Below are 27,751 nucleotides of genomic sequence, written 5' to 3'. Positions count from 1 at the left end.
AGCACCACTAAATCTAAAACATACATGATGGAGTCTCACTACCATCTCATATTGCTGCATAATACATAAACTCAGGCCTGGGTGAATTTAGTGATTTCATCAGCAGGTGTCCTTTACAAAAGAATTAAGTTCTTCTTTAGCTAGAGTTGAATGTTTTTGATGAACCTAGACAAGTTTTAAAATTTTTAAATTCTTTCTGACATTGGTTCTCTGCATGTTTTTGTCACTCATCTCTCTGTGCACAAGAACAGGATTTTAATGTCCTTCTTTGTTAAGTCACACTAAAAACGTTTTCTATGAATATGTGACCCTTTCAGCTAACTCAAACCCTGTCAGAGATCAGGTGTATTCCCGCATTACCCAGAAGTGATTTTCGTAGCATCTGAGGTGTTTGTCAAAGTGGTCTCTTAAGACACTGAAGTGTTGTGCATTAGAAGCCTCCATTCTTCTTAAGCCTTACTGCTGCCAGAAATGACAGGTGATTTGGTTTGGGGAATGGTGATTGTCTTAGGGATTCGCACGCAGTATATTCATACAGACACCATATGTCATCTTATAAGAGCTTATCATTCTCTCTGGTCATAATTCCTGCCACAACAAGAAGTGGCTTCACTGGTCTTTGCTGAAAAGGTGATAAAATATCTAATATCTAGCTAGACAGAACACGGATCCCAATAAAGTCCAATGCATTGCTTCTATGGCTTTGGAAGTACAGTGCTTGAGACAATACTGTCAAAAGCTCCCTATTCTAAAAATATTTTAATCTGTTGTTCATCTGCATTAGCCTCACTGCAGTTTTGTAAGCAGAATATTTTTACATTTTACTTTAAACTATTAACATTTTAAAGTCTTTAAGGGTATTACATGTTCAAACACCCTCTATCACACCCTGCTATTGTGTTTCTTTGCCCATAAACATTTGGAGATGTATGCTACAGAACTGTGTTTATGAAAATGAGAGAACTAGAGAGATTAATGATTTTAATATATACTTTGTAATGCTGTACCCACAATATTAAACTGCATGTTTAATATTATGTAGGTCTCTAGTGTGCTGTCAAAATGGCTCTGAGTAGCGGAGAAATAGACTTGTGACCTCTGGGGATACCCTCATCTGGTATTGAGACATTGACAGCTGATCTATCGGGTATTATAAGTTGCTGGAGGATGCCGACATGGACTGGGTTTGCTCCACTGCATCCCATGTATGCTCAAATGGAAGATGGTGAGCTTTAGAAGCCAGGTTAACACCTTGGATCCCCCTTGGGACAGGTGCAATGGGCACCACATCTGGATGGAGGCTGCTGCTGTAAGAGAGTATGGTTGGCATGATGGGTTTGCTGGTCTGGACCAGTACCACACACATCATTTTTAGGTGTGTGATACATGTCAAAGAAATGTCCACATATTTCCTGGCAGAACATTTCACAGGCACAGAATAATCGCTGGTCTTCATTTTTAATGTAACTGGTTGTAAAGTTGGAGCTGAATGGTGTATAGTTTCACTGTTTCTGGCAAATGCTTAATCCAAGACTTAGCATATTATCATCTTGACATGGTACTGCCATCTTGTGTTTCTACTAAGTATAACATGGCAAAAAAATGTATCTATATTTATATAGAGAGGGATCAATATGTCTATAATGTTGCACAAAAGCAATTGGTATAATTTTATACCGTTGGATTTCTTTTCTGTTTCAGGATTTAATGTTTCTGTCCTACTAATTTTAAGTTTCATGAAGCCCAATACCAGTGTTACATGCACTATTCACGTAGCATTGGAGTCCTTTTTAAATAAACTACAACAGCATTTTGGTTTCTTGAAACAAGCCATACATTTATTTAATTAAGGAATGTGATTCTTTAAAGTCCCACCTGAGTGAAAACCTGATTAAAAAGGATAAATCAACAGGCACGGATTTATGCTTCATGTGGCGTGTACTCTAAACTGTGATGGCTCTTGTGGAGATTGTAGACAGAGAAAAAACATCTTTCATTTCAATCACCCTTCCTGCTCTTTTCCACCTTTCACGCTTCCGGCAAAAAGTAGCTACACTATATATAGTAGTTACACTATAAACTGCCTAGGCATGAGAAAATCAAATAAAAGTACCCGCCTGGAATTTTAAATTAAATCACAATGGGGCCATGATTACATTTCTAAGAGATACTATAACATTTTCTCTCACCTCTATATAAAAAAATTAAATGACTTCATGTTATAAATCTGTTGCTTATCACCACACTGGGCTACAGTGTTAGATTATAAGGGTTTTGATGGCATCTTTCCAAGGTAGTTGTGATGTTTGGTCTTAATTTGAACCTATGAAAGAGCTGCTGCTGTCGTTTAATAGCAGTTATAATTGTAAATGTTTACCAATTATCATTATTTAAACAGCACTAGTCGGAGGTATGAGGAACGATTTGCTAACATAACTGTGGTAAACACATAGTATACAAAGCTGCATTCAGTAAAGCAGCCTTATTTAATGATAACGCCTTCTCAGAGGCTACCATTTAAGGTGCCAGTTGAAACAGAAGTATGTGTCTGTACTGCATGTTGCCTGACTTCTTGTTTTTGGGCTGTTTCCATGTTCCGAGCATCCTCCTAGCACTCAACAATAACTGAGGTCCAGCTTTTGGCTTGAAAGAACCCATTTTGGCCATGTGAAGAGTGGAACTTTCCAAGAATCAAATTGCTTCAAACCCTTCATCAGAAAGCATGCCTCATCCACACAGTGCCCATTGACTGAAATGGCTTTTCTTTCACCACACTCCAATGTATCAAGAGCAAAAGCTAATTTATTATCGAGCAGGATTTACTAGTGGCCCTAATGTGACACTGAAACATATGTCGAGGAAATAGCAATCAGCAAAGGAATTAATTTTCTAGCATTTTGTATATTAAATCAGAACCTAAAAGTTGTGACGTTTTAGAGCCTTTACTGTGATGATAACATGTTTTAGCTTGTTTTGGGGTTCTTTCTTTCATTTTTCTCTATTTGGCCTTTTTTTAAATTTCGTTTAGACTTTTTGCTTTTAATTCAGCTTAGTTTCAACCACTTTCCAGAGTGTGTTTGCTCTAGTTTTTCAAAATGTTTCGTTTCATTCTTCATTTCAGTCTTCATTAATAAATATTATATGGAGGGAAAATTTTTCTAGCAGAATTTAGGAAAATCAGTGCAAGTACTACAATAAAAACAGAACTTTTTGAAAGCAATTGACTACGTCTTGTAGACATCCAAGGTTACATAAGGGCAGTTAAATAAACTTTCTTATTTACCAAAGTAGCAAAAACTAAAACTAAGGATGTGTATGTGTGCATGTATATATATAGTTTAAATGTTATTTCCCAACTAGTTTTAGTTTTTATTTTAGATTTAGTTAAGTCAGTTTTATATATATATGTGCTTTAACCATGGTGATTTTTGCAGTAGGAGTAAGATGAGAGTGTGAGTGCATCAGGGATCTGTTCTCAGCCCCTTCTTGTTTGCAGACTGACAGTTGAGGTCAGGCAAGAGTCTCTGTGGCCTTTGATGTTCATAAACAACACTAATCTTTACAAAGAGTAGGGAGCAGGTGGAAGAGAGCCTGGAAAGGTGGCAGTGTGCACTCGAGAGATGAGGAATGAAAGACGGTTGAAACGAGACAGAATACATGCAGTGAAGCAAGAAGTAGTGGTAGTGAAGGTCGACGAGTTTGACTACCTAAAGAGGCGTGACCTGCTACGATGCATAGTTTGGAGATGGTGGCACTGACAAAATGACAGGAGGCTGAGCTGAAGATGTCAAGATGTTCACTGGGAGTGACCAGGATGGACAAGATGAGTACATCAGAGTGGTAGGGAGACAGTTATAGTAGAGATGGTTTGGGCACATGCAAAGAAGAGCGGGTGGATACACTGGACAAAGGATGTTGAATATAGAGACGGCAGGCAGGAGGGGAAGTCACAAATCACACAAATTAAAAAAATAAATAAATAAAGGAAACAGAAAACCTATATACATAAACCCTGATTTACATTTAATTATTTTCAGGAAGTAGTGACTGGCAAATTGCACGTCAAGGCCCATTTTATTGATAGTTTCAAAGAAAGGAAATGGCAGGTAAAATGTATAACAATGACATGTATTCATCTTATCTTTTATAATCAACAAACTTATTTTTGACATCTGCAGTTTTGTACTCGCATGTAAAAATAGCAGCAAGTTCATTCAGAACCTTTGAAATGACAGCTGACATCAATTTGTCTCTATTTGGAAAAAACTTTTTAATTACCATGAAATAAATTTAAATAAAGAATTTGAAAGCTTACCAAAACATATTTAACAAGACCAAATTAGCAACCTTGACAAAGGTTTAATAAATCAAACCAATAACAAATATAAGCCACAAATAATCATTAAACAGGGAAAGACAACTAAATGTAGACTGAAAGATACCCATCTATAGGTCAAATGCCAAACCCACTGATTATAGCCAAACCTGCTACACAAGAAACACAGACCAGATTTTAAACTCTGCTGAATCAGCTGCTTGTGCCATTCACCCAAAACTTAAAGTTCAGATGCGTTACAATGAACAAAAGCTGTGAAAAAGCACTGGTTAAATAACAAACGGCATAGCAGAGGGAACATTAACAACTTGAAATAGAAATTAACTTTCTTTCAAGGGTATTCTGTCATTCCCTGTCATCTATTATACCTGGGTAATAAGTTGCATTGTATCTCTCTCTACATTTAAATGACTAGGTCATTTGAACATGTATAAATTCCTGAAAAGAGAACATTGGCAGAAAGGGACAACTCCAAAAACAAATCAATGATGCAATATAATTAACTGCGATTTTCAAAAAGGATCCAACACAGACTTGAAAATGCATTCATAAAAGTGGAAAGATTATGAGTTTGCAACCGAGTGATAAAAGCAATCAAGCATTGCCTAACAGCTGAACTGTGCATAAAGGAGTGAATAAAATAAACCCTTTTATTGAGAGCTAACTGGCTATTCTGACTTTATTAAACCCAAAAAAATGCACTGGAGGTTATGCAAGTTATTATCCAATAAAAAAAGAAGAAGAAAAAAAAAATAGGCTGGAGGCTCGCTTCATCATCGCCCTGCATAACCTCTCCTTCAGCCTACCTATAGCTGGCGTAATGAAGATTCAAACTGCAGAACGTGCATATGAAAGTTTAGGGTAAAGACAACACGTGACATTTATGACAACTGGCACAGTGAAGAAAGCAAAGGCTGACAATTTCATAAAGTCTCTGCCCAACTATCTATTTGGTGCACCAAGTAGACGGACAAGGACAAAAACACTTAATCAAACTACTCTCTCCACTCTTCTTGCTGCTGAGAACGTTGACACTACCACGCGTGTCCAGGGTGAGGAGGTTTTGGTCAAACATTTCAAGGCCTCCGAGATGAAAAGACAGGGATGAAAACATGACGTCGCCACTCAAGAGGACCTCTGCTCAAAAATGAAGTAGCGATACACGATACCAATAACAACAACAGCAACAGCAGGTAACAACCAAATGGCCCAGGAGCTGCTGAAAAAAAAAATATTACACAAACGTTAATTTGAAAACATTTTCATTTATACAGATATAAGGTGTCATTGCACTCGCCCCTCTGAAACAGTACAAAGAGAGCCTGAGACACATTCATCAGAATGACTAACCTGCTCTCCTCAGACTTTGCGACTTCTGCTTTCTACAGCACAAAATTGAAAAAAGGAGAAACACAAGTTGTGGAACAATGTGGAAAAGTCCAAATACAGTATCGTTTCATGGTGCATGGAACAGCCAATTTACCTTTGCAGTGTCCTTTTTTCTGTCATCCTATGAAGGAAAACAAAAGAAATCATATGATCGTTTTGTGATGCTGAGTAGAATTAAATAAATAAATACTGAAATTTATGTAACCATCAAGTGGGACTGGTGAAAGAACCAGAAGGCTAATTATCCCTCAAACATTCATTGATTTGTTGCAAGTGGAATCCACCAATTAAAAGTGATAATTTGAATACGGTTTGTGTGGTGTGCTGCCAGTTTCTATTAAAAGACAAAGAAACCAGCTCAGCGATTTTAATTATGTGGGAACCTAAGCAAAAGTCATCTGAACAGGAAGACAGCAGGAAACTTTCTTCAAACTCTGCAACTTCCTGTTGCACTGGAATGTTCATCTGGAGATAAGCTGGATTAATTTGCAGCAGTCCAAATTAAACAATTAATCACATGAACTGGACATCTTCCCATTTTTATTTTTGCAAGGCAGACCAGTCTTTTTTTCTACAGCCATTTTCTTGTGGCGTTAAAATGAGCAGCTCACACAAACTGTTTTGTAAAAGACCCATAAAGATTGATTTTACAAATAGCTTTCACATTTGAAGTCTAAAGAGACTTTATATGTGAAAGCACTGGATTTGTCTAACTGAAACTGCTGGAGATTCATTAGCACTCAGTGGAAGCACAATGGATAAACAACAGTATGAACAGAAAATCTATCATCTAATGGTATAATTATGGTAAATTAGTAAATTTAACCATGTTTTAAAGTATATTATAAATATTGTGAAACTGTTGGGTGTATAATAGAGTGGCTGATAAGCTACACTAAATTTCCAACAAGCATAACATAAAATATTGTTACTCATGTTTAATTGGATAGTATTTTTATTGTATTTTTCTGATGCTTTTTATATTTATGCTATGATCTCTCTAATTTCAGTATTTCTTTATGCTCGAATTGCTCAAAACCAAATTACTGCCTCACAGGAAACAGAAAATGTGAACATTAGACTGAATGTGATATAGGAACTTAAATAGAGAGCTACTGCTCATGTGATAGACTTGGTAACAAATCAGTTTCCACCCACTTTTACGTCATCTTATACACGACACCATCTGGAGGTGACTCCAAACAACTTAGGTGCAAATGACTCAATCTTGTGACATTATTTAGTTACTCTGTTTGATTTGGAAGGGTTTAGGCAACAATAATAACAAAGACATAATAATAAAGACATTTAACTTCAGTAATTGAAAGATTGGTTTAGACGTGTGAAAGAAACACTACAGGCAGACAGGCAGTCTTTCCTCCTTACCTCGTGAAGCTCCCCAATGTAATACTGCTGGAGCATCTCCCTGGCATCCGAGGAGTGACCCACATCCTCAAAACTCTCTGTGGCATCTGCACCCGCCTGCTCCAGTAAAACCTCCTCACCTCCTGGATGCTAAAATCAAAAGTGGTTGACCTGGTTACTCTGAAGCACCTGACATGCACAACTGTTTTAGTATACTTGTTTAAGTTATGAATAATGACAGTATTACAGCTGAAATCACAGACAAAACAGTGAAATGCACTAATATTATAGTCTTCCAGTGTTGGAATGCATACATGGTTGGAAAAGACACACCCCGGGACATTCTCAGCCATTAGCTGGCATTCCCAGACCTCAACTCAACATTACTTACAGAAATTACAAGAACATATTAGAACAAAATTTGGTCATACCAAATTTTGGTTTTCAAGATTGTTACAACTATTTAAACTCTATTTTCCGTAATTTACAAACCTTCACCTACTCCCCATTTTACTATCAAAATGCAAAGATTGAGGGGTGGCTATAGACGTTTGCACAGTACTGTTCAAAGACGTACCACTCTAGGAGCTAATTTTGTTACTTAAGCAAAAAGGGTTGTTTTTTTTTGTTTGTTTGTTTGTTTGTTTTTTACACAACAAGCAACTTTTAACTTCCAGAGTTTTTACACATTTTAGCCAGATAAAGGATTTTATCACAACCAGCCCACTGATTTATAAATCACATTTTTATCAGCTGTGTTTATAAAGCTATAAACATTCAGCCCAAATCGTCTGAAGAACTATCATCGGACAGGGCTAGCTACTACTTGTTAACCAAACTTAGCTAATCTATCCTACAACATTTGGACACCCTTGCAGAAGAAATGATAAAACAATAAGAAGGTTCTTTAAAGTAGGCCAGTCGTAATTGTAGATTATTTATACTGGCCGTTTAGGATTGGGTCGTTAGCAGCAAATTAGCCGAAGACAATTTGCAAAGCTTACACGTCAACACGTAACGATAAGGATCACGCTCATCCTGCACTTCCAGGAAGCCCAGACAAATGGCAAAACCAAGGGGTTCACGAAGAAGAATTAATAACGACTACTTTAATGACAAAGCATGAGCTACTAGTCAACAGAAAGTCTTTCTTACCTCTTCAAGGAAACTTGAAATGTCATATACTTTATCGTGGATGATAAGCCATGTGTCGTTGCTCATATTATGTACTCTTACGTCTTCTAACGTGTAACATTTTACGCCATCGTCTACTGTTTCGCAATTTTGCTCAACACTGGAGTTACCAGCTTCACTATTCGCGTTAGTGAGATTTTCTTTATTTTCCTCTCCCATTGTAACGTCAGTACGACTGAGCGACTAGCTAACCTTAGCTTCTCTTAAACCTTAGCTATGGACGTAAAGATGGCTATAGCTATGTGCGCTGTTTGGTTAGGCTCGAAAAGCCCCTGATAACACCGCAGGAAAAAAAAGTTAAAAGAAACACAATTTCAGTGCTGAGCAATTATATGTTACGAAAGCATTAGACACCCTAAACCGGTATCAGCAGACATGTGAAACGAACCAATGCCACCGTGTGTTGTTTGACCGTCGGGGCAGTAACCAAAGAAACTGTCACTTTCTCAGCAGTGACCAATCAGGTCGCCCAACTGATGATCACGAGACCATGGCGCAAGCCAAGGTTGTCAAGTGTGCGCTGTCATTGTGCATGTAAGGGACTCCGGTGACATAACATGTGTTTTACCCATTTTATCTGCGCTTAGATAACACTTTCTTTGTCCCGGTAAATACTGCAGACATTTTTTTTTCAAAAAGATTTTATTTCATTTCCAAAGTTCCTTGGCAGGTTTATACTCCTTGGTACTCTCTGAATAGGAATTTTTATATTTGGTATTTTTCCTAATTCTTTTCTGTTTTTTTAAAAACCCGGATACAACCCACAGCGACACTATGTTATCTGCCTGTTGATAAACCCTGTGAAGCACATACTGATAGATCACCCACAGTGTGCTTGTTAACCCTTTTTTGGGACACTTGTCTTAGGTCAAATCTTAGACATGGGTTTTTACTAAGCTGAAGAAAATCTTTAGCCAAACTAACCCCAAAGTTTCAGTATTTCCACTTATGCCTTTGCATCAAAAACACGTTTGTTGTAGGTTCAAACTTTATCATAATCATTTGTATAGTCATTGGACAATGCTCGTCAACACCATAGTTTACTTTTTGGGAATTTTTTGTGCTTTTACCAAAACTCTGCTGTTTATTTTATTGTATCAAGGTACTCTTTTCTATTTTCGTCTCCAAAGTTATTTTTCTACTTCATTTTTCTTGACATTTACACTCTTTCCTCGCCTGTAACTCTTATTATTATTATAATAAATATATAAATATGGGTAAAGTAAATAAAAGTAAATAAATATTTTTTCGCAATTACATTTTAGAACTGTGGAATGATATGTTTAGATACAGCTCATGTAGAAATTAAATGAAAAGGAACTTCTAGATTAATACGGATACAAGCTTAAAAGGGGGTTAGAAAGAGAAAAAGAAAACAAATGCAGGCCAAAGAAGCTAAAGGGATGTTATGTAACCTTTACTTAATGGGGGCTTAGCACTTTTCTTATTTTTATTTATTTTTTGTTTTTTATTTAAGTGTTTGTGTTATAGTATGTTTCGCATTGAGTACCGCAGCAATTTCCTAACGTTGTAAATCTGCTCAACATCTGGCAATAAACCCTTTTCTGATTCTGAACATAAAATATAGAAAAAAAATATATAAGAGATGTAGTAATCACTTCAAACCAGAAGCGGCGCTTTTTCATATGTACGGTTTGGTATCGCCGTACAAAGAAGAAGAAGAAGAAGAAGAAGGATTGTGGGATTGCAATGGCTGCTCCCTCATCTGTAAACATACGCGTTGAGTTTACGAAAACCGATCGTTAATCGTTTTCTCTGACGCCATTAGTGGTGGTTTTGTGATTCATTTTGTGGTTCATAAGTTGGCCCCAGATGTTTACGTTCATGTGAGAGTGTTTGTATTTTACGCTGACAGAAACACGCGGCATTTTTGCGCCTTCCCGTCTGGACACTAGCAGCTCGAAGGCTAGCCGAGGCTAGCCGCTCAGTCTGAGGTATGTGATAGTTTTTTTAAATGAAACTCTTACCCACGAGCTCTTTTATGGAGCAATGTTAGCTGCGTAAATATAATGCGTAGAGCTTACGTAAGCATGTTACCAACTACAGCGGAAGCGTATAGAGCCTCAAGTTAGGTTTTGATACTATTAATGTGATAGGTACTAATACATATGTGACTTAAATAAATCTTTGGTGGGAAATAAGTCACAATGTTATTACTCTGTGGTTTGGATTATTGATTGGAGCCTAGCTTGGACTCTGAGTATGACTGTGAAATGACGGCCTATCGATACAGTGCTGTGAAAAAGTATTTGTCTCCTTCCTGGTAAATATAACCCGAGTAAATACACACGATTGGAGTTGAATCCAATCGTGATGCTTTGCCAGGTGGCTGAATTAAAACAGTTCTGGACAGAAGTGTGGGCACGGTGATTCCTCTGGGATGATGTGAAAGACTCATTAGTAGTTATCACAAGCACTTGAGGCAATTACTTTTTTTACATAGGACCAGGTTAACTTTTTTCCTTAATAAGTAAAATCATCATTTAAAATTTAGTTTGATGATCTGCAACATAAAAGTGTAATAAATATGCAAAAAAAAAAAAAACCTGAGATAGAATGTAATTATGTTATCAATGGTGATATCACCAGCGAAGATTACTAGCACTCCTCATATCATAACTTCTTCACAGATAATGGATGATGACGTGTCAATGCATAGGCTGGAAGGATCCGATCCGACCGTTCAAGTTGGAGGTCTGATTGTAAAGAAGAAGAGCGCTGCTGCAGAGCCCCATGTATTTCGGGCACCCACTCCACGCACATCTTTACTGGGCTTGGATCTTCTGGCAGCACAGAAAAGGAAGGAGCGTGAGACTAAGGAACAAGCAGATTCTAGCAGTGATGACAGGAGTAGCAAGAAGTCAAAGGTTACCTCCTACAAAGACTGGGAGGAAGGTAAAAGTGACTCTGGATCTGATGAAGAAGACAGTGATGACAATAGCACTGCTAAAAAAGAGAGGTAAGTGTGAGCACTCTACAAAGAATAGATAGAAAGGTATTCAATTCATTTTATGAGCTTAAAAAGCTTTCATTGTGGCTTGTGGAAAAAGTTTTTACAATGTGCTGTTTTATAGTTTATTCGTATATGGGATCGTGACTTGGAAATGTTGCAGAGAGCAAAAAGTCATGGTGTACTTGACTGAGGAATTCTCATCAGAAATGCTATAATGTAATTGAGAATCTTTTATTTTTGTCTCGCTAGCAGGAAGTATCGTGTGACTGGTTCAGAGACGCCCTCAAACCCTGGAGGGGTCAGCGAAGAGTTCAGACGCAGACACCAGCAGAGGGAGAAGGAGAGGCGCGAGCATGGAGTCTATGCCTCCTCTAAAGAGGACCGAAACAGAGAGAGAGACCGAGAAAGGAGTAGAGATAAGGGCAGAGACCGACGCAGTGAAAGAGGTGACTCCATAAATCATTTGGTTTTCTAATAGTCATTAAAATTGACTTTTGGTTTTAGTCCATCCATCATGATTTTAGTGTGATATTTTTTTTCTCCTTTTTTTAGTATTTGTAAGAAAGAACTACTCAAAACTCTGGATATTCCATTGTTTTATTTGGTTTGTTTTTTTGTTTCAACGTTGTAGATCAGGTGATAATGAAAGCAAATATTAGATCAGTTGAGGATGCTGAGATTCCTTTGCTTTTGTCTGTTAGATGACCGCGAGAGCGGCTATAGCCGTGGCAGCAGCAGCAGTCGGTCGGAGCGTTGGGAGCGCAGTGAGAGGAGTGAACGCTCACAGAGGGATGGGTGGTCCGATCGCATCAGCCGGGGCAGTAAGAGAGATGAACCCCAAACTCCACAGAGTCGTCCCAGAGGTTGTTTTGCTTTTATTTGAATTTGTTTTATTGCCATGTACAAAATGTTGTGTATTCAACTTGATCACTTACCTTCTTTTGTTTTTACATAGATTCTTTCACTCCCTCCCGCTCCAACTGGGATGAGGATGACAGTGGTTTTGGCAGCTCAAGGCATTCCCAGTGGGAATCTCCTTCCCCTGCCCCGTCTCACAGAGAGTCCGACCGCTCGGAAAGAAGCCAACGCTCTGGCCGAGAAAGTGAGAGAAGGGACAGGTGAGCAACTGTCGTGTATTGTAGCTTACATTTTTGTGACTCAGGACCTGTAATTTTTATTTCTTTCTTTGTACTGATCAAAACTGATATTATATATGTGACCCCACACAGAATACGATATATTGAATTGCATTTAGAATTATCTTCAGCTCTAAATGTTATCTGGCAGCATGGCTGTTTGTATTTTATAAAAAATATAATTCGCAGCTCTTTGCTGCGTATCACCAAGTGTTATGATCATACTGTTATCATCAGTTTCTTAGATTCATCAGAGGCTTTTGTAAATATGATTGCACTTTGTGTGAAATGCTTAACTGCCACTCGATGCTAACATCATTTATCTGCTTTTAGATCAGTTAGATCAGGTCGTTATCCTGACGACACGCCCCTGCCTACCCCATCCTATAAGTATAATGAATGGGCCAATGACCGAAAGCATTTGGGGTCCACACCTCGTTTATCACAAGGAAAAGGTACTGTTAAAAAATTGAACCTTCATTCAACATTTATAGTATGCCGGAGAAATTTAATTTCTTTGTCTTTTCTTCAGGGAGGAAAGAAGAAGGTGGTGCAGGAATTATGTTTGATAATGAGGACGAGAAAGAACAGTGGGAGGAAGACCAGAAGGTGAGTACAAAATTATCACTCCTTCATGCCTCATACATAAGCATTTTTTTTCTGTTATCTGATTATTTAACTGAAATTACAGCAAGCTGACAGAGACTGGTACATGATGGATGAAGGCTATGATGAGTTCCACAACCCTTTCACTTCCACCTCTGACGACTACATAAAGAAGAGAGAGCAGATACTTCAGAAGCAGACTCAAAAAAGAATATCTGCCCAGAAACGACAGATCAATGAGGTACAACCATTCTGCTTCAGTATTTACCAAAATCAGAACTGTACACCTGCATGCAGTGGCAAATCTTCTGTGTATCTGCATACATGACTTGCCACTGCATGCAGGTGACCTTTGTGTGTGTGCATGTCTTTTAATAATAATAATAATACATTTTATTTAAAAGCGCCTTTCAGAACACTCAAGGACGCAGAATAATAAAAGCAACATAAAAGCAAGCAGTTTACACAATCATAAAAGAATAAGTCATAAAACAAATTTCAAATAGCAGAGTGGAGAGGTTATGTGGAATAAGCTATTTTGAACAAATGAGTTTTGAGTTGGGTCTTAAAGAGAGAGATGGAAGAGATATTTCCAGAGTCGAGGAGCAGAGCAGCTGAAAGCCCTGCTCCCCATGGTGGCAAGACGGGGGGAAGGGACAGAGAGAGAAAGGGAAGAAGAAGGTCTAAGACACCGAGATGGGGCGGTGATCTTGTGTGGGCATATCTTTGTAAGAGGCTGTGATTCTTGTTAAAGGATAACGAACGGTGGGAGACCAATCGAATGCTGACCAGTGGTGTGGTGCAAAGGTTGGAAGTGGATGAAGATTTTGAGGAGGACAATGCCGCCAAGGTTCACCTGCTGGTTCATAACCTGGTCCCTCCCTTCCTGGATGGAAGAATAGTCTTCACTAAACAGGTAAAGCCTCTCATCATTAACATTTCCAATCTCTGAGATGTTATATTTGTCTCATGATTACGCTTGAGGAATTTCTTATCAATTTTAGTGTCAATATGTGCGTGTTTGTCCTCCCGCAGCCAGAACCTGTCATCCCTGTGAAAGATCCTACTTCTGATATGGCCATCATCTCTAGAAAGGGCAGCCAGCTGGTCCGTAAACATCGTGAGCAGAAAGAGCGAAAGAAGGTATGCTGGGCATGCAATTCCACTCAGACAGGTTCACAGAAAAGGATTTAGTGACCCTGCCTCAGACTTCATACTGAGGCTGGTTCAGTCTGAGAATGGTAATGGCATTTAGTGCAATGCACAATATAACTTAGTGTGCAAAAGTATGTAAAGCTGCTGCAGGATTCCTTGCCCTTTTGAACACTGAAGACATTTCTTTATTACTGGCTTTGGTTTTGGGATTGTTGTGTCATGCTGCAGAATGAACGTGGGACTGATGGGACACCTGCCTCATGGAATTACAAAATAAAGATTCTAGACATCTAAAATGCCTGAAAGTGTTTCACAGTAGATATATTATATAATAATAATATGATAATAACAGATCTATGATCATATTACAGATTCCTGATTGTAATAATGTAATCTATTAAATGCCCTATTGTGCAAGCTGTCATATACATTGTGTAGTTTGGTATTGCACAGTTGTGTAGGAAGCCACATACGATCCAAATCTCTAACAAATGAAATTAATATGTAAATGAATTGTGATAGGCTTACGAACGCATGTCTTATGCTACTGTTGTCCAACATTCCTTCATTAAATGAATAATCACAATATTTTAATCCGTGTCGGTGTGAGGAATAAATCATTAATGAGGCAAAACTATTGGATGACTCTGACACCAGATGCTGTGTTCACTCTTTTTCTGATCTGAATATGTGTACCTGCCCTTAATTATGTTTTCAGGCACAGCACAAACACTGGGAATTGGCGGGCACCAAGTTGGGGGATATCATGGGTATTAAGAAGACGGAGGATGAAGACATGCCAGGGGGCAAAGCTGTAGGAGAGGACGGCAAAGTAGATTACAGGTGAGCTGACAGACATTTTCTCTATTAATAATCTGGCTTGTAGCATTGAAGTCTAGTGTTTGTCTGATCTACTGTATTCATTTTTTTGTTGTTTGCTTTACAGAGCAGAGCAAAAATTTGCAGACCACATGAAAGAGAAGAGCGAGGCCAGCAGTGAATTTGCTAAGAAGAAGAGCATTCTGGAGCAGAGACAGTACCTGCCTATCTTTGCAGTCAGACAGCAGCTTCTGAATATCATAAGGTATTGATACCAAGACTATGTTGGTTGTTCTCCACCTTTAAAATGTGTTTGACATTAAAAGACAGAGGGATGTGGGTGATTGGCTGTTTGGACAAATATTTGTTTATACTCATCAACTAAGCAGTTTATTTGATTTTCTTACTATTTAATGGATGGTGGAATTAGTCACAAGAAACCCGCATTAAAACTGAGATGAGTTCTTTGAATATAACCTTCAATTTTTAATTGTGTTTACTGCAAACTGCAGGGACAACAGCATAGTGATTGTTGTTGGGGAAACCGGCAGTGGGAAGACCACCCAGCTGACCCAGTACCTGCACGAGGATGGCTACACCAGATACGGCATGGTGGGTTGTACTCAGCCCAGAAGAGTGGCTGCCATGAGCGTGGCCAAGAGAGTCAGCGAGGAGATCGGCACCAACCTCGGAGAGGAGGTAAAGCCAACACACTGGAGCCATCTTGCATATTCTGTGTAACACTGCCATCTAGTGGGCAGGAGGAAAATATCAGGTTTGTTAGCGACCTGGAATGTGGCAGTGATTGAAATAATCAACTTCAAGTGCTGAAAAATAGTAGTAGGTAAAGGGAGAACCTATGTTTTTAGAGGGTTTAAAATAATTCTGTTTTACTTCTGCCAGTAGGTACTATCTTTGCTTTAATTGCTTCCCCCCTTTCATTTTTATTAAAATGAATATCTGTGCATGTCACACAGGAGTATTGGGTTAGTGGTCATTCTCTCACATTTTTTTTTTCCAGTTTCACTTGATTATTTTGACAATGTTTCCTCTAGGTTGGTTACGCAATCCGATTTGAGGACTGTACATCTGAGAAAACTCTGATAAAGTACATGACAGATGGAATCCTGCTCAGGGAGTCACTGAGGGAGTCGGACCTGGACCACTACAGTGCTGTTATAATGGACGAAGCTCACGAGCGCTCACTGAATACTGACGTGCTGTTCGGTCTGCTGCGTGAGGTCGGTACAACATACTTTTATGAGAAGAATACTCGATGATGTCAAGCAAGCTCTTCACTTCTGTTTGCTTTTCCTATCAGGTTGTATCTCGGCGCACTGATTTGAAACTCATAGTTACGTCTGCAACCATGGATTCTGACAAGTTTGCATCATTTTTTGGCAACGTACCTATATTCCATATTCCAGGGAGAACATTTCCAGTTGACATTTTGTTTAGCAAGGTATGTTTATGATTTTATTCCTTATTTCGGGTATAAGAGCCTTTCTGTGAACCTTGTATCATACGGGTAATAAATGTAAATTAGGTTGCCATATTTTTACCTCAACATGAAGCTTTCAGTTTGTGAAATACAACTAGTTCATATATTATGCAAAGTCTGGATGATTTGTTGTGTGTGGTGCTTTGTAGACACCTCAGGAGGACTACGTGGAGGCAGCTGTGAAGCAAGCATTGCAGATTCACCTCAGTGGGCTGTTGGGAGACATCCTCATTTTTATGCCTGGGCAAGAGGACATTGAAGTAAGCAACATGACCGTGATATATATATTTCTTGTTTGGTTTGTGTGCTCTCACCAAACTTATTCTAGTTTTAGTAAAAAAGAGAAAAGCAAAATTTTTGAGAAAACTAACTGAATCAATTTTGTGAACTTGGAAAACTAAACTAACTAAAATAAAATAAAAACATAGAGGAAATATCTTAGTTTTAGAGTCTGGTAAAGTTTTCAGTATTTCCTTGTTATTGCAGGTGACATCGGATCAGATTGTGGAGCGTTTGGAAGACTTGGAAAATGCTCCTGCTCTAGCTGTGCTTCCCATTTACTCTCAGCTTCCATCTGACCTCCAGGCCAAGATCTTCCAGAAGGTTTTTATCACTTGTGAATTAATTGAAATAAACATTTTACGCAAACTAATAACCTTCAGCTGATTAATTTTCTTTCGCCGCTTGCTAGGCTCCAGATGGTGTGAGAAAATGCATAGTCGCTACAAACATCGCAGAGACGTCCCTCACTGTGGATGGCATCATGTTTGTTGTGGATTCAGGCTATTGCAAACTTAAGGTAGCTCAATCCCGCTGAAGATATTTTTATTACTGTACAGTATTTAAGGAAAGTGACACCATTGATATTTACTTCCCTTTTTTTCCCTATTCAAAAGGTTTTTAATCCTCGCATTGGAATGGACGCGCTCCAGGTTTATCCTATTAGCCAAGCTAATGCCAACCAGCGTGCTGGTCGAGCAGGACGTACAGGACCAGGGCAATGTTACAGGTAATATTCAGGCCCTTGTCTGCTTTATGCACACTCGGTATTTGTGCAGACACATTCACATGGCACATTCCAGGATTTCTGAGCTGGAATTAGTGCATAGTTTACAGTTTTAGCAGTTTTGTTTTTTTTAACTCAGGCTTTTTCTTGTTTTCAATACTGAAAGTCTCTTGATCCTTTAAGAGGGAAGATATTCTCATTCTGCCTGCTTTAAAACCCTCTCACAGTAACTACGTGCAATCCGGTTCCACATTACAATTGTAAATGTATTTTTGGCTGAATGGCACATATTCAGAAACAAACCACCCGGGGTTAGAGTCAGGCTTTTATTCTGCTCCTGCTTGTCTAAAAAGCTTGCATCATTCTGGTTGAACTGTTAATGTGTTCACAAATTGTGTTCATGTGTGTTGTGGCCATGCCTTCAAGACAGACAGAGGCAGCAAAGGAGGGAGAGTGCCAGAAGCCTAATCTCTGGAGGATTTCATGCAGTTTGACTGTTTGTACGGCAGGAAAGGAGATCCTTTTAGAGGTTTTACTTGACCTCTCGCTCTTTGGATATATTATAACTTATTATAACATATTATAGAGACTTGCTGACGTGCCTACACATAGTGAAGCATTTTGTATTTGAAATGAGCTGTGAGGCCCACGTATGCTGAGATAAATCCTACCCACCTGCTCTTAACACACAAGCTCACAAAAATATACAAAGAATCGGTTTTGGAACAGCTTTACACGGCGCAGTCGAGGCGTTTGAGCAGCTGCGGATGTGAGAGCGCACAGAGAGATTCACGGTGATTTACTCAGCTCGTGTGGAGAATTCCCTGTTCAAAGATCCTTTGAGCATGTGTGGGTGCCTGCAGTAGGCACCCACACACGCTCAAATCCCTCAATGTTCAAATCATCCTGTAATTATAAGCACCTACACCAGACTGCTGTAATTGCTGAAAGAGATACTTTAACCCATGCTCAGGAAGTTTCCCTGAATTCTAACTTAAGGAGTTTCCCTTTGCAGTCGTTCTACAGTCGCGTCCATAAATATTTGGATAGTGACACTTTCTTTGCCTCTGTACATCACCACAGTGGACTTTCAATAAGATAAAATGTAGACTTTTGCTTTCATTCAAAGGGTTTGATAAAAAATTATTGCAATAACTGTTTAGGAATTCGAGACCAAGTTAGAGAATAAGTTCACTGAAAGGAGTATCATGACCGGTTGAGGCCTGTTCCCTCGTGGTTTAACGACTGAAGGATGTTAGACTGAAAACAAAAAACTAAATAAACCTTTAAGAGACAGCAGAAACTTTAGGAGGGGTCGAATCAACAATTTGCTATGTTCTTAAAAATAATGATTGTACTGACCAGGTCAGCAGCTTCACAACATCTAACAAAGTCAAAAACACCATCAAGTAGGTGGGGGTATCAGGAGTTTCCTTGATGAGGTGCAGACCACTGTTTAAAGTCAAGAATGGGAAATCCAGATTAGAGTTTTCCATAAAACATTTAAAAGAGCCCGCACAGTTCTAGGAAAAAAATGTAACAGATAAAAGCAAAATTAACTTGTTCACAAATCATGGGAAGAGAAGGGAAAAGGAAACATTTTCAAACTGTGTGAAAATGACTGAATTGTAATTGCAGTTCATGTAAAAAAATAAATAATGAAAATCTTCCAAATTAAAGCTGGAAGTCTGCATTTCAGTTATTTGACTGTGTGATTTTAAAATCCACAGCAGTGGCTTGTTTTACAGTCCGAAAGCTTATGGACCTGACTGTATGCTCGGTACTTTCCTAATGACGCGTGTCCACATAATAAGATGAGCATATTTCATCTTCTCCGTTCAAGCTCTGTTTGCTTCAAAAACAAGCAAACCAGTTTGACCGTTACTCTGTGTCTCCTCCGCCCGAACAGGCTGTACACTCAGAGCGCCTTTAAGAACGAGATGCTGACTACCACCATACCAGAGATCCAGAGAACCAACTTGGCCAACGTAGTCCTGCTGTTAAAGTCCCTGGGTGTTCAGGATTTGCTCCTTTTCCACTTCATGGATCCACCACCTGAGGATAACATGCTCAACTCCATGTACCAGCTCTGGATCTTGGGAGCTTTGGACAACACAGGTTTGTGTCTAGTGTCCAACCGGAAATCCTCCCCCCATTTAAATTGATTTCTAGTACGTCGACTTTTAAAAAAAGCGTACAATTATTATATTACAAGTATTATATTTTCCGATTAGTGATGACATAAAATAAAACTAAGTCTAAATGTATTTCTATATCCTCCATCTGTGTTAAATGGACATGTAAAATTATATACCAAATTTGTTGTAGCAGGCTGGACTTAGCCCAGGTCAGTCGTTTTTTCCAGTAGGGCCAAACAATATAAATCATTTTCCTGAAGTGATGATAGAGGATATTGGGTATTTAGGAATTGCATTTCCCCTCTGAGTGCTGCTTTGAGCTGATACATAGTGATTGTGACACCCCAAACAGGCACGAGACCGGCTTCTGTAAAGGATGCTGCATTGATAGTGCAGACGCTGCAAACAGGCCTGGAGGAGACAGTTGTGAGGTTTAGCCAGTGGAGTAATTGCCTAGTAACTGATCCTGTGTTTGATTTGACTGGTCGGGTCTCATTTTGGTCTCATCCTTAGCCAGATTCCAGGGGATTTAGGGATTTGGGGATAAGGGGGGACTTTTGATGATTCCCTGTATGGTGTGTTAACAGCAGATTATCTCTGATTAAGGCTTACCTGCCCCAAACTGGCTTCTCTGCTACTCTGCTTTTCCTCCTCGTAAGCTTCTTAGACTCTTTCGTCTAATCATTTAAATCAGAAACTGCAAAGTTTTTTGATCTCACACTCTATTTTTTCCCCTACAAGTATTCTCAGCTGTCAGCAGTTCATTCTACTCTCTCACAGTGAAAGATAAATAAGTGTCACACAATGCTGCCTTCTCCCTTACGCCAGCAGGCTTTTGATGGAAAAGCAGCTTATCCACTCATCTTAATACTTGTCCCTCCTACATTCTTTACATGTCATGTACGTTTATATTGCACACACGCTGAGTTTGTCACGGTGTCCTCTGTCGTCCTTTCAGGAGCTTTGACACCAACGGGACGTCTGATGGTGGAGTTTCCGCTTGACCCCGCCCTCTCTAAGATGCTGATAGTGTCCTGTGACATGGGCTGCAGTGCTGACATTCTCATCATCGTCTCCATGTTGTCTGTGCCAGCTATCTTTTACAGACCTAAGGTACAACTCCTTTTTTTTTTTTAATTTTTAAGAATTTGATTTGTTGTTTTTTCTCGAAAATAAATATGAGCTCCCGTCACATGACTTCTTGAATGTGAAAAGGTTTGCTCTAAGAAGCAAATGATGACATGAGAATCACATCAAAAGCCTGACATCTGCACTGTTTTAGTATATTTTGGTCCATGTAAAGCCCAGGGAGCTCTTCGGAGTTTAAAAGCTTTCCTTTTTTTTCCCCTTTCGTATCGTTTCTGCCTCAGACGCGCACTGTTCTGGCTCACTCTTAGCACCCTCATGGCATTATTTTTAGTTGTTGCCTTTTCAGTGGAAAAGCTAATTCACTGTACCAGACAGAAGACAGACACAGTTGGTGACTAGCAGCTTAAAAGTCTGATAATTCCCTCAGGAATTAGTGGAGACTTAAAAAAAAAAACAAAAGTAAAGGAGAAAGTGAAGAAAATGAATGTTGGACTGTGCTACGTGGTGGGGAACATAACTCCATCCAAACAAATTTGACGTATAATATTACGTTTCTGCTACACGCTGGTTAGCTGTTACATTTTTAAACACTAATAAACACTTTTAAATATTAAACTCTGTCTGTGCGTTTTTTACAGGGTCGTGAGGAGGAGAGTGACCAGGTGAGGGAGAAGTTCTCAGTCCCCGAGAGTGACCACCTCACCTACCTTAATGTGTACATGCAGTGGAAGAACAACAATTACTCTAGCATCTGGTGCAACGAGCACTTCATCCACACCAAGGCCATGCGCAAGGTCAGACTTGCACTGCTTCACCTATTCTCTCATTCACTTTGCACTTGTAAACTCTGTTATATGAATATTGTGCAGTTTTAATGGTTAATAGTGTCAAGTTTGCTGTTTGGGCAAAGTTTAAATCCTGTGAGATTTTCAGGGTGTTACATTATTGCAATGATATGTATTTTTAAAACAATCGTAAGCAGCCAGGTTGGACTTGTTTTGTCTGTTGGGGTCTACCTCCAATAAATCCGGTGTTTGTGCAGGTGCGTGAGGTACGCTCCCAGTTGAAGGACATCATGGTGCAGCAGAGGATGAACCTGGTTTCCTGTGGTTCAGACTGGGACATCATCAGAAAATGCATCTGTGCTGCTTACTTCCACCAGGCTGCCAAGCTCAAGGTACTTTCTTCACTTACGGTTTCCTTCAGTTAATATGTTACACCTGGTGGCGACTGGTTGTGGCAGATTTATAGCAGCATAATTACAGAGTGGTGAAATATCCCCCCTGGCCTCCCATTAATACAGCGGTAAAATCTGAAAGGAAATTCAAAATCATGACTATATAATCAAGGTTCTCAGTTTGACTTATGTGTAGGCAGCTAACCCAAGCAATCATAGTAATGCTGGATATACTTTAAATTTATTTTCCTGCTGTCCAACCCAGGTGGAGAAGCAAATTAGCCCAGATGACCTGCTTTGCTCTGACCTTATAGTGCAAACATAGACACAGGCACACTGCAGGAACCAGGATCCTGAACATTTAATTTATTTATGCATGTGTTTGCTCCCAGGGCATTGGGGAATATGTGAATGTGAGGACAGGTATGCCATGTCACCTCCATCCTACCAGCTCCCTGTTTGGTATGGGCTACACTCCCGACTACATCATCTACCACGAGCTCGTAATGACCACAAAGGTAAGAAGACCGACTGCTGCAGATTTTTGGCAAAAAACAGTTGATGGTTTTTAATGTTGCTGATGTTAACTTGTGCTTTGTGTTGCAGGAGTACATGCAGTGTGTGACTGCAGTGGATGGAGAGTGGCTAGCAGAACTGGGACCCATGTTTTATAGCATCAAACATGCTGGAAAAAGCAGACAGGTAAGTCAAGAAATGGGTGGAGCAGCATGCAGGTGGATGCTGGGGTTGTGGAAGGGGTGAAAGAGCAGGCGGCTCTGACAGGAAGGTCAGAAGGAGAGGTGGGAAATTTTGTGTAAATATAAAATATACATTTTTGTGTTGTTTTTGTTTTGACCCCTCAGATTTACTTTGTAACCCGTAGCTGTGGTCCTTATCAGCTTTTCAGTGTGGTGGCAACTTTTCTTAAAAAAAAGATTTTTTAGACTCAGGAGTAACGTAGTTTCCATCCTAGTTGTGGAGCACTGGACTGGCTCTTTATTCACCTCAAAGTTGTGTGAGAGAGCGTGGGAGTTTGCCCAACCAGTCTACATGTGTTTTGTGGACCGTGTCCCTGTGAGCATCCTGTGAGTACAGGCTGACTGCCCCGTTGCTATGAACCATTTATTCCCTGTTCAGTCGTAGTGAGAGCTTGGTTTGCGTCGCCAAATCGGATCCTTTCCCATCAGGCCTGCCCTCGTTCATAACTTTTATGGATAGAAATCCTAGTCGCAGCCAAGTGGTGTCAACTTTGACAGACTTAGGATCATGTCTCTGCTCTTCGCAGATGATGTGGTTGTCTTGGTCTAATCAGCTTCCACTACAGTGTAAAGTGGCTGGGATAAGAATTGGCACCTCCAAAGATTTATTTTTAGGGTTTACCTTTATTTTATATTTTTAGCAGCAAAGAGGAGAAGAGAAAGACGGGCAGAGAAAGCAGGGGAAGACATGCAGCCAAGGGCTGCAGGTCAGACTGGAATCCAGGCCCACTGCATTTCAGCTGTAGGGCATTCAGGCACCTGCTCAACCAGTGAGCTAAATCAGCATCCAGCACCTACAAGTCTGAGTCCATGTTCCTCAGGGTAGATTGCTCACTCTGATTAGGGGATGAGCTGTTGCCCCAAATGGAGGAGTTTCTGTGGCGGGCCTCACAAGTGAGGGGATAGGGAGGCGTGAGATTGACACCTTATGAACGCAAGCTCAAAAAAAATTAGATTATGGATACAATCGGCAAAAATGAGCTTCCTCTGAAGGTGGCTGGGGAATAGAGACGGGGTGAGGGACTCAGAGTTGCTACATCTCAACATCGAAACCAGCCAGTTGAGGTGTGTTGGGCATTTGACGAGGCTGCCTCCTGGACGCCTTCCAGGTGAGGTGTTTCTGGCCGTAGTGGAAGAAGGCCCCCGGGGCAGAGCAGCATGTGCTGGAAAAGTTAACATCTCAGCTGGTTTAGGAACGCCTTGGAGTGCCTCCGGATGAGCTGGAGAAGTTGGCCTGGGAGAATGAGGTCCAGCACCTCCCTCTGGATAAGCGGCAGTGGTAGACAGGTGGAGTCACTTGTTCCAACCTGGAAATATCCTCAGGCAGAAAGACAGATCTATAAGTGAAACGAACTAAACTTACCTGCCCCATAAAATTCTCTTCTCAGAAGAGCGGAGACTGTTAATAGCACTGATTTTAGAATAACATGTTAACATTGACTTGTGCATGTAAACATTTCTGTATTCTTCTTTTTAAACCATTTGTCCGTGTTCAACTTGTAGGAGAACCGTCGCAGGGCCAAGGAGGAGATCACCAACATGGAGGAGGAGATGGCCATGGCCGAGGAGCAGCTGCGAGCTCGTCGAGAAGAGCAGGAGAAGAAGAACAACGTCGGCAGCGTGAGGTAAGGCGGCAACAAATCTCCCCTCCTTTTGGTTCTCTACACGGGCCTCGTCCAACAATAGTTCCCTGTGGCCCTCATTTTCCATACACAGTCAAGATTAGAAACGTTTAATTTACCTACCCTGCTGCCAATCCCCTATCTCCACCCCTCCCTCCCTCCCTCTACTCCACCTTTCTCACTCTTCATGATGAGCTTTTCTCACCTCTGGTCCCTCCAGACGAGACAAAAAGAAATAATATTGACTCCTGGCTGACCCCCATTACTGCAGCAATTTAAATTGTGCCATAGCAGAACAGAGAAAGGAGGGGAATGTTCATTTTCAAATTAGACCAAAAAAATTAATTTCACACCCATCTCAGAGCTTTACATAGAGAAATAGGGTTATAAAGACAAATTTAAAAAAGTCCCTTTATTGTTAATTAATCAGCTGGTTTTTCTGTCTCGAGCTTAGTGTGGCCACATCTGTGACAGATATGTTGAAAATAATCACACTCGAGGTATAGGATTAAGAATCAGATTTAAGAAGAGGAAGCTGGGCGTGTGATAATGAAGTTGAAGGCTCTCCTGGGCTCGTGGCTGTCTTTGTCCTCTGGCGGGCCTCACGAGCGTCTCCTCTCTGAGTTCAGTGTGACTGGGATGAAATATGTTGTCGGGCGTGCTTTCGAGTGGCAGCTGCTTATCACCCGTCTCCCTGCTCAGCAGCGCAGATCACTGCTGTGAATTAGTAAACAGCCCTGTTGCTTGTGTTGTGTATAAATGGGGAGCATTGAGTGTTTTTGGAGCCTGTGTGTTTGTTCTATATGAAATGCTTAAGAGACAACGCAACAAGTTTTAACTCCAATGGTTAGCACCATCTCTCTGTGTGGAGTTTGCATGTTCTCCTTGTGTGGCTTCCTCCCACAGTATACACGGAGTCAGGTGAATCAGCGATTCTCAATTAACTTGAGGTGTGAATGGAGCGTGACTGGTTGGTTCTGTCTGTGTTAGCCCTGCAATAGACTGGCAACCTCTGCAGGGTGTATCCTGCACCTCACACTAAGACAGAAGAAGAAAGTGGTTGGATGGTCTTATGTTTTCAGAAATAGAGATTTTGACAGTTTTATTCTGTAATGTGCTTGGTCTTCTTATGAATTCTACTCCCCCCCCTAAAAATCCTAAATATTAAATACATTTCAAAAGAAAAGTCTCAGCTTCCTGTTGACATATTAGGTTGAAAAGCATTTAGTAATAGTAAAGTGTAAATTGCACTTTCCAGCAGGTTCGAGTTACCACTTCTGCTGTTTGAGAGCGGGGAGCATTTAATAAACAAACAATATTTATCAGACAAACTGAACATGCGGTAAAAATCTAATTGAGTGCACCAATAGATGTAGTTATCTGTCATATAGTGCAGTTGCACACCAGTCAGCAGTGATTACATTTTAAAACTTTACATAACATTAAAAATTAGCTGGAACATGTTAGATCAAGTATTCAGATATATTTAGTCCTTTAGGAATGGTCAGTGGGCCAGCTGACACTACACTAAAAAAAAAAAGCATATCACTGTTATAAAACATGCACCACCAGTCAGACATTCATGTTCATTGAGCTTAATGGAGCTACTGGAAGCGTTTGTGTTAAGGGAAGCACAACATTTTCTCCCAAAGTGACCGGTAAGCCAGAGAGCGGGGACAGATTGACAGAAGGAGGTTATGGCCTGATTGTTGTAATTGCTGCAGGTGTGCGTGTGTGTGTGTGTGTGTGTGTGTGTGTGTGTGTGTGTGTGTTAGCAGGAGGAAGGCACGAGAGAAGTGTCAGTGTCACACTGCTGTAATTAAAGATGATAGATTGCACTGTCAGAGGCGTCAGGCTCTACGTCCCAACACTCTTCACAGAGACACGCCGCTCTCTTTTCATTCATTCTCCTCTTCACGCAGCTTTAAAAAACCCAGCTCTTTTAACCCAGAGTAGGAAACATTCAGTGTTGACCAAACACCGCAATAAGGAATAAAGCTCCTGTTGTGTATGTTGCCACAGGAAGTAACTTGTCTGCACCTGCTTCTCTCTCCTGATTCAGGGCGGTGAAAATCTGCACGCCAGGAAGGAAAGAAGAGGTCCCCATGACACCCAGACGCACCCCCGCCCGCTTCGGACTGTAAAACGGCTTCTGGAAGTAAGAAGCTCCCGATCCATTTCCGCTTCTAAGCAGTCACTGTCATCGAGGCTCGGACCACACCAGCAAAAGCAAAAGCAGAGCAGCTTTCAGCCATTTCTTCCTCCCAGTGTGGCCGTCAGCTGCAGTTCATGTTCAGACCACTAGAGTGAGAACTTGTATAAGGCACAAGACTTGGAGACTAGCTGGGTTGATCAGAAAGCCTCCCTCCACCTCCATCACCTTCACTAGCTGTTTCCATGATGCATTTTAAGGAAAAAGGACTGTGCTGTTTTCTTTCTTTCTGTTCCCCCATAAACAGTATTTATATGTGCTTATTATTGAAAGGCTTTTAGAGAGGTGTTGACAATAATTGTACCTCCACTAAAAACTCAAACGTAATTTTCTATATTCCTGACGGTATTGTCAGAGTGCAGCTGATAAATGGTAAGCTGATGTAAGTGTTACGTGTCTTCATGTCCTTGTATTTACTAGTTCTTGCAGTGTTGTGACTTGAACGACACGTGCCACCTTGAAGTGCTCCTCTACAGACAGAAGCACTATTGAAAATGTACTTGTGGCACGAGTGTCTACTGACTCTACAGTCGTATTGTCATACGCCCTAATACTCACATGCAGGCTTAGGCAATTGACCTTTTTTAACTCCTGTTGACCTTGTTCCAACAACGTACTGTGGCTGATCATCGCTTCATTATTTCACCACGCTGGATTAAATATATAAACGGTGTCACTGTTATGGCAAACATTACCTTTTTGGTTTTCCTTGAAACAGATGTTCAGAAATGCTCATATGCCTTTGTTGGTGTGCACCTTCCTCTTTACCCTCAGCTGATCAGAATGCCATGCAGCTTCACATAGACTGGTGTGTCGGTTTTTCGTCCTTTTACATGAAACTCAGCTTATGTTTCTTTTTCTTTCTACATATTTTACAAATGAAAATAAACATTAGCAATTTTAATTTTTTTTTTTTTAAATCCAGTGTAGTTCTGATGCATTTTCTGCACATTCATGCAAAACATTGGTTGGTTTTGCAGTGCTGTGAATAATGATTTGATAAGTGAAAATGATGCAACTCAGTTTTTGCTTATGTATCTATTAAAACTAAGTGGCAAACAATCAATTTAGAAGTCATTAACTATGATCATAAAGCATGTCCGCCATTAAATCAAGTTCCACACCCAGAGGTTGGGCACTGAAAAGGTAACAATGTTCTCTGTTAACCAACCAGTTGAGTCTTTATTAATATTTTTCATCATATTTTATCAAAAAATACTCCAAAAGTCACAAAGAAGAAGTTTGAGAAGAAGATGACCGGGAGGAGACGACCA

The 27,751-nt window shown here is 40.1% G+C and overlaps 2 protein-coding genes across 4 annotated transcripts; one reads left to right on the top strand and one right to left on the bottom strand.

Annotated features, from left to right (window-relative positions):
• Nucleotides 1-4,058: 4,058 nt before the first annotated feature.
• Nucleotides 4,059-8,727, bottom strand: LOC102311689 (cytochrome b5). 2 transcript variants are annotated; one of them, XM_005929551.3, is made up of 5 exons: nt 8,246-8,727; nt 7,112-7,240; nt 5,820-5,846; nt 5,687-5,718; nt 4,059-5,552 (listed from the first exon to the last, which is right to left on the bottom strand). In XM_005929551.3, exons 1-5 carry the CDS (start codon nt 8,441-8,443, stop codon nt 5,462-5,464), a joined length of 477 nt encoding a protein of 158 aa, XP_005929613.1. In that variant the 5' UTR covers nt 8,444-8,727; the 3' UTR covers nt 4,059-5,461. The 2 variants fall into 2 exon arrangements, with proteins under 2 accessions (XP_005929613.1, XP_005929612.1); XM_005929550.3 differs by having other exon boundaries at nt 4,059-5,555; nt 8,246-8,725.
• Nucleotides 8,728-9,959: 1,232 nt separating this feature from the next.
• On the top strand, nt 9,960-27,381 carry dhx38 (DEAH (Asp-Glu-Ala-His) box polypeptide 38). Of its 2 annotated transcripts, none has more exons than XM_005929553.3 (27): nt 9,960-10,239; nt 10,936-11,264; nt 11,511-11,704; nt 11,960-12,121; nt 12,214-12,376; nt 12,728-12,849; nt 12,927-13,003; nt 13,086-13,241; nt 13,755-13,916; nt 14,036-14,143; nt 14,874-14,998; nt 15,102-15,239; nt 15,487-15,673; nt 16,030-16,215; nt 16,296-16,436; nt 16,625-16,735; nt 16,962-17,078; nt 17,167-17,274; nt 17,372-17,484; nt 19,391-19,599; nt 20,578-20,732; nt 21,347-21,502; nt 21,751-21,885; nt 22,278-22,403; nt 22,492-22,587; nt 24,147-24,268; nt 26,328-27,381. In XM_005929553.3, exons 2-27 carry the CDS (start codon nt 10,939-10,941, stop codon nt 26,407-26,409), a joined length of 3,777 nt encoding a protein of 1,258 aa, XP_005929615.1. In that variant the 5' UTR covers nt 9,960-10,239; nt 10,936-10,938; the 3' UTR covers nt 26,410-27,381. The 2 variants fall into 2 exon arrangements, with proteins under 2 accessions (XP_005929615.1, XP_005929614.1); XM_005929552.3 differs by having other exon boundaries at nt 11,508-11,704.
• The last annotated feature ends 370 nt before the right edge of the window (nt 27,382-27,751 follow it).

The sequence above is a fragment of the Haplochromis burtoni genome, unplaced genomic scaffold (assembly GCF_018398535.1).
Source record: "Haplochromis burtoni strain Fernald_Lab_line unplaced genomic scaffold, NCSU_Asbu1 Contig_50, whole genome shotgun sequence".
Lineage (NCBI taxonomy): Eukaryota > Metazoa > Chordata > Actinopteri > Cichliformes > Cichlidae > Haplochromis > Haplochromis burtoni.
Note: the sequence above shows the minus strand (reverse complement) of the source record. Positions and strands in the feature narration are given on the sequence as shown.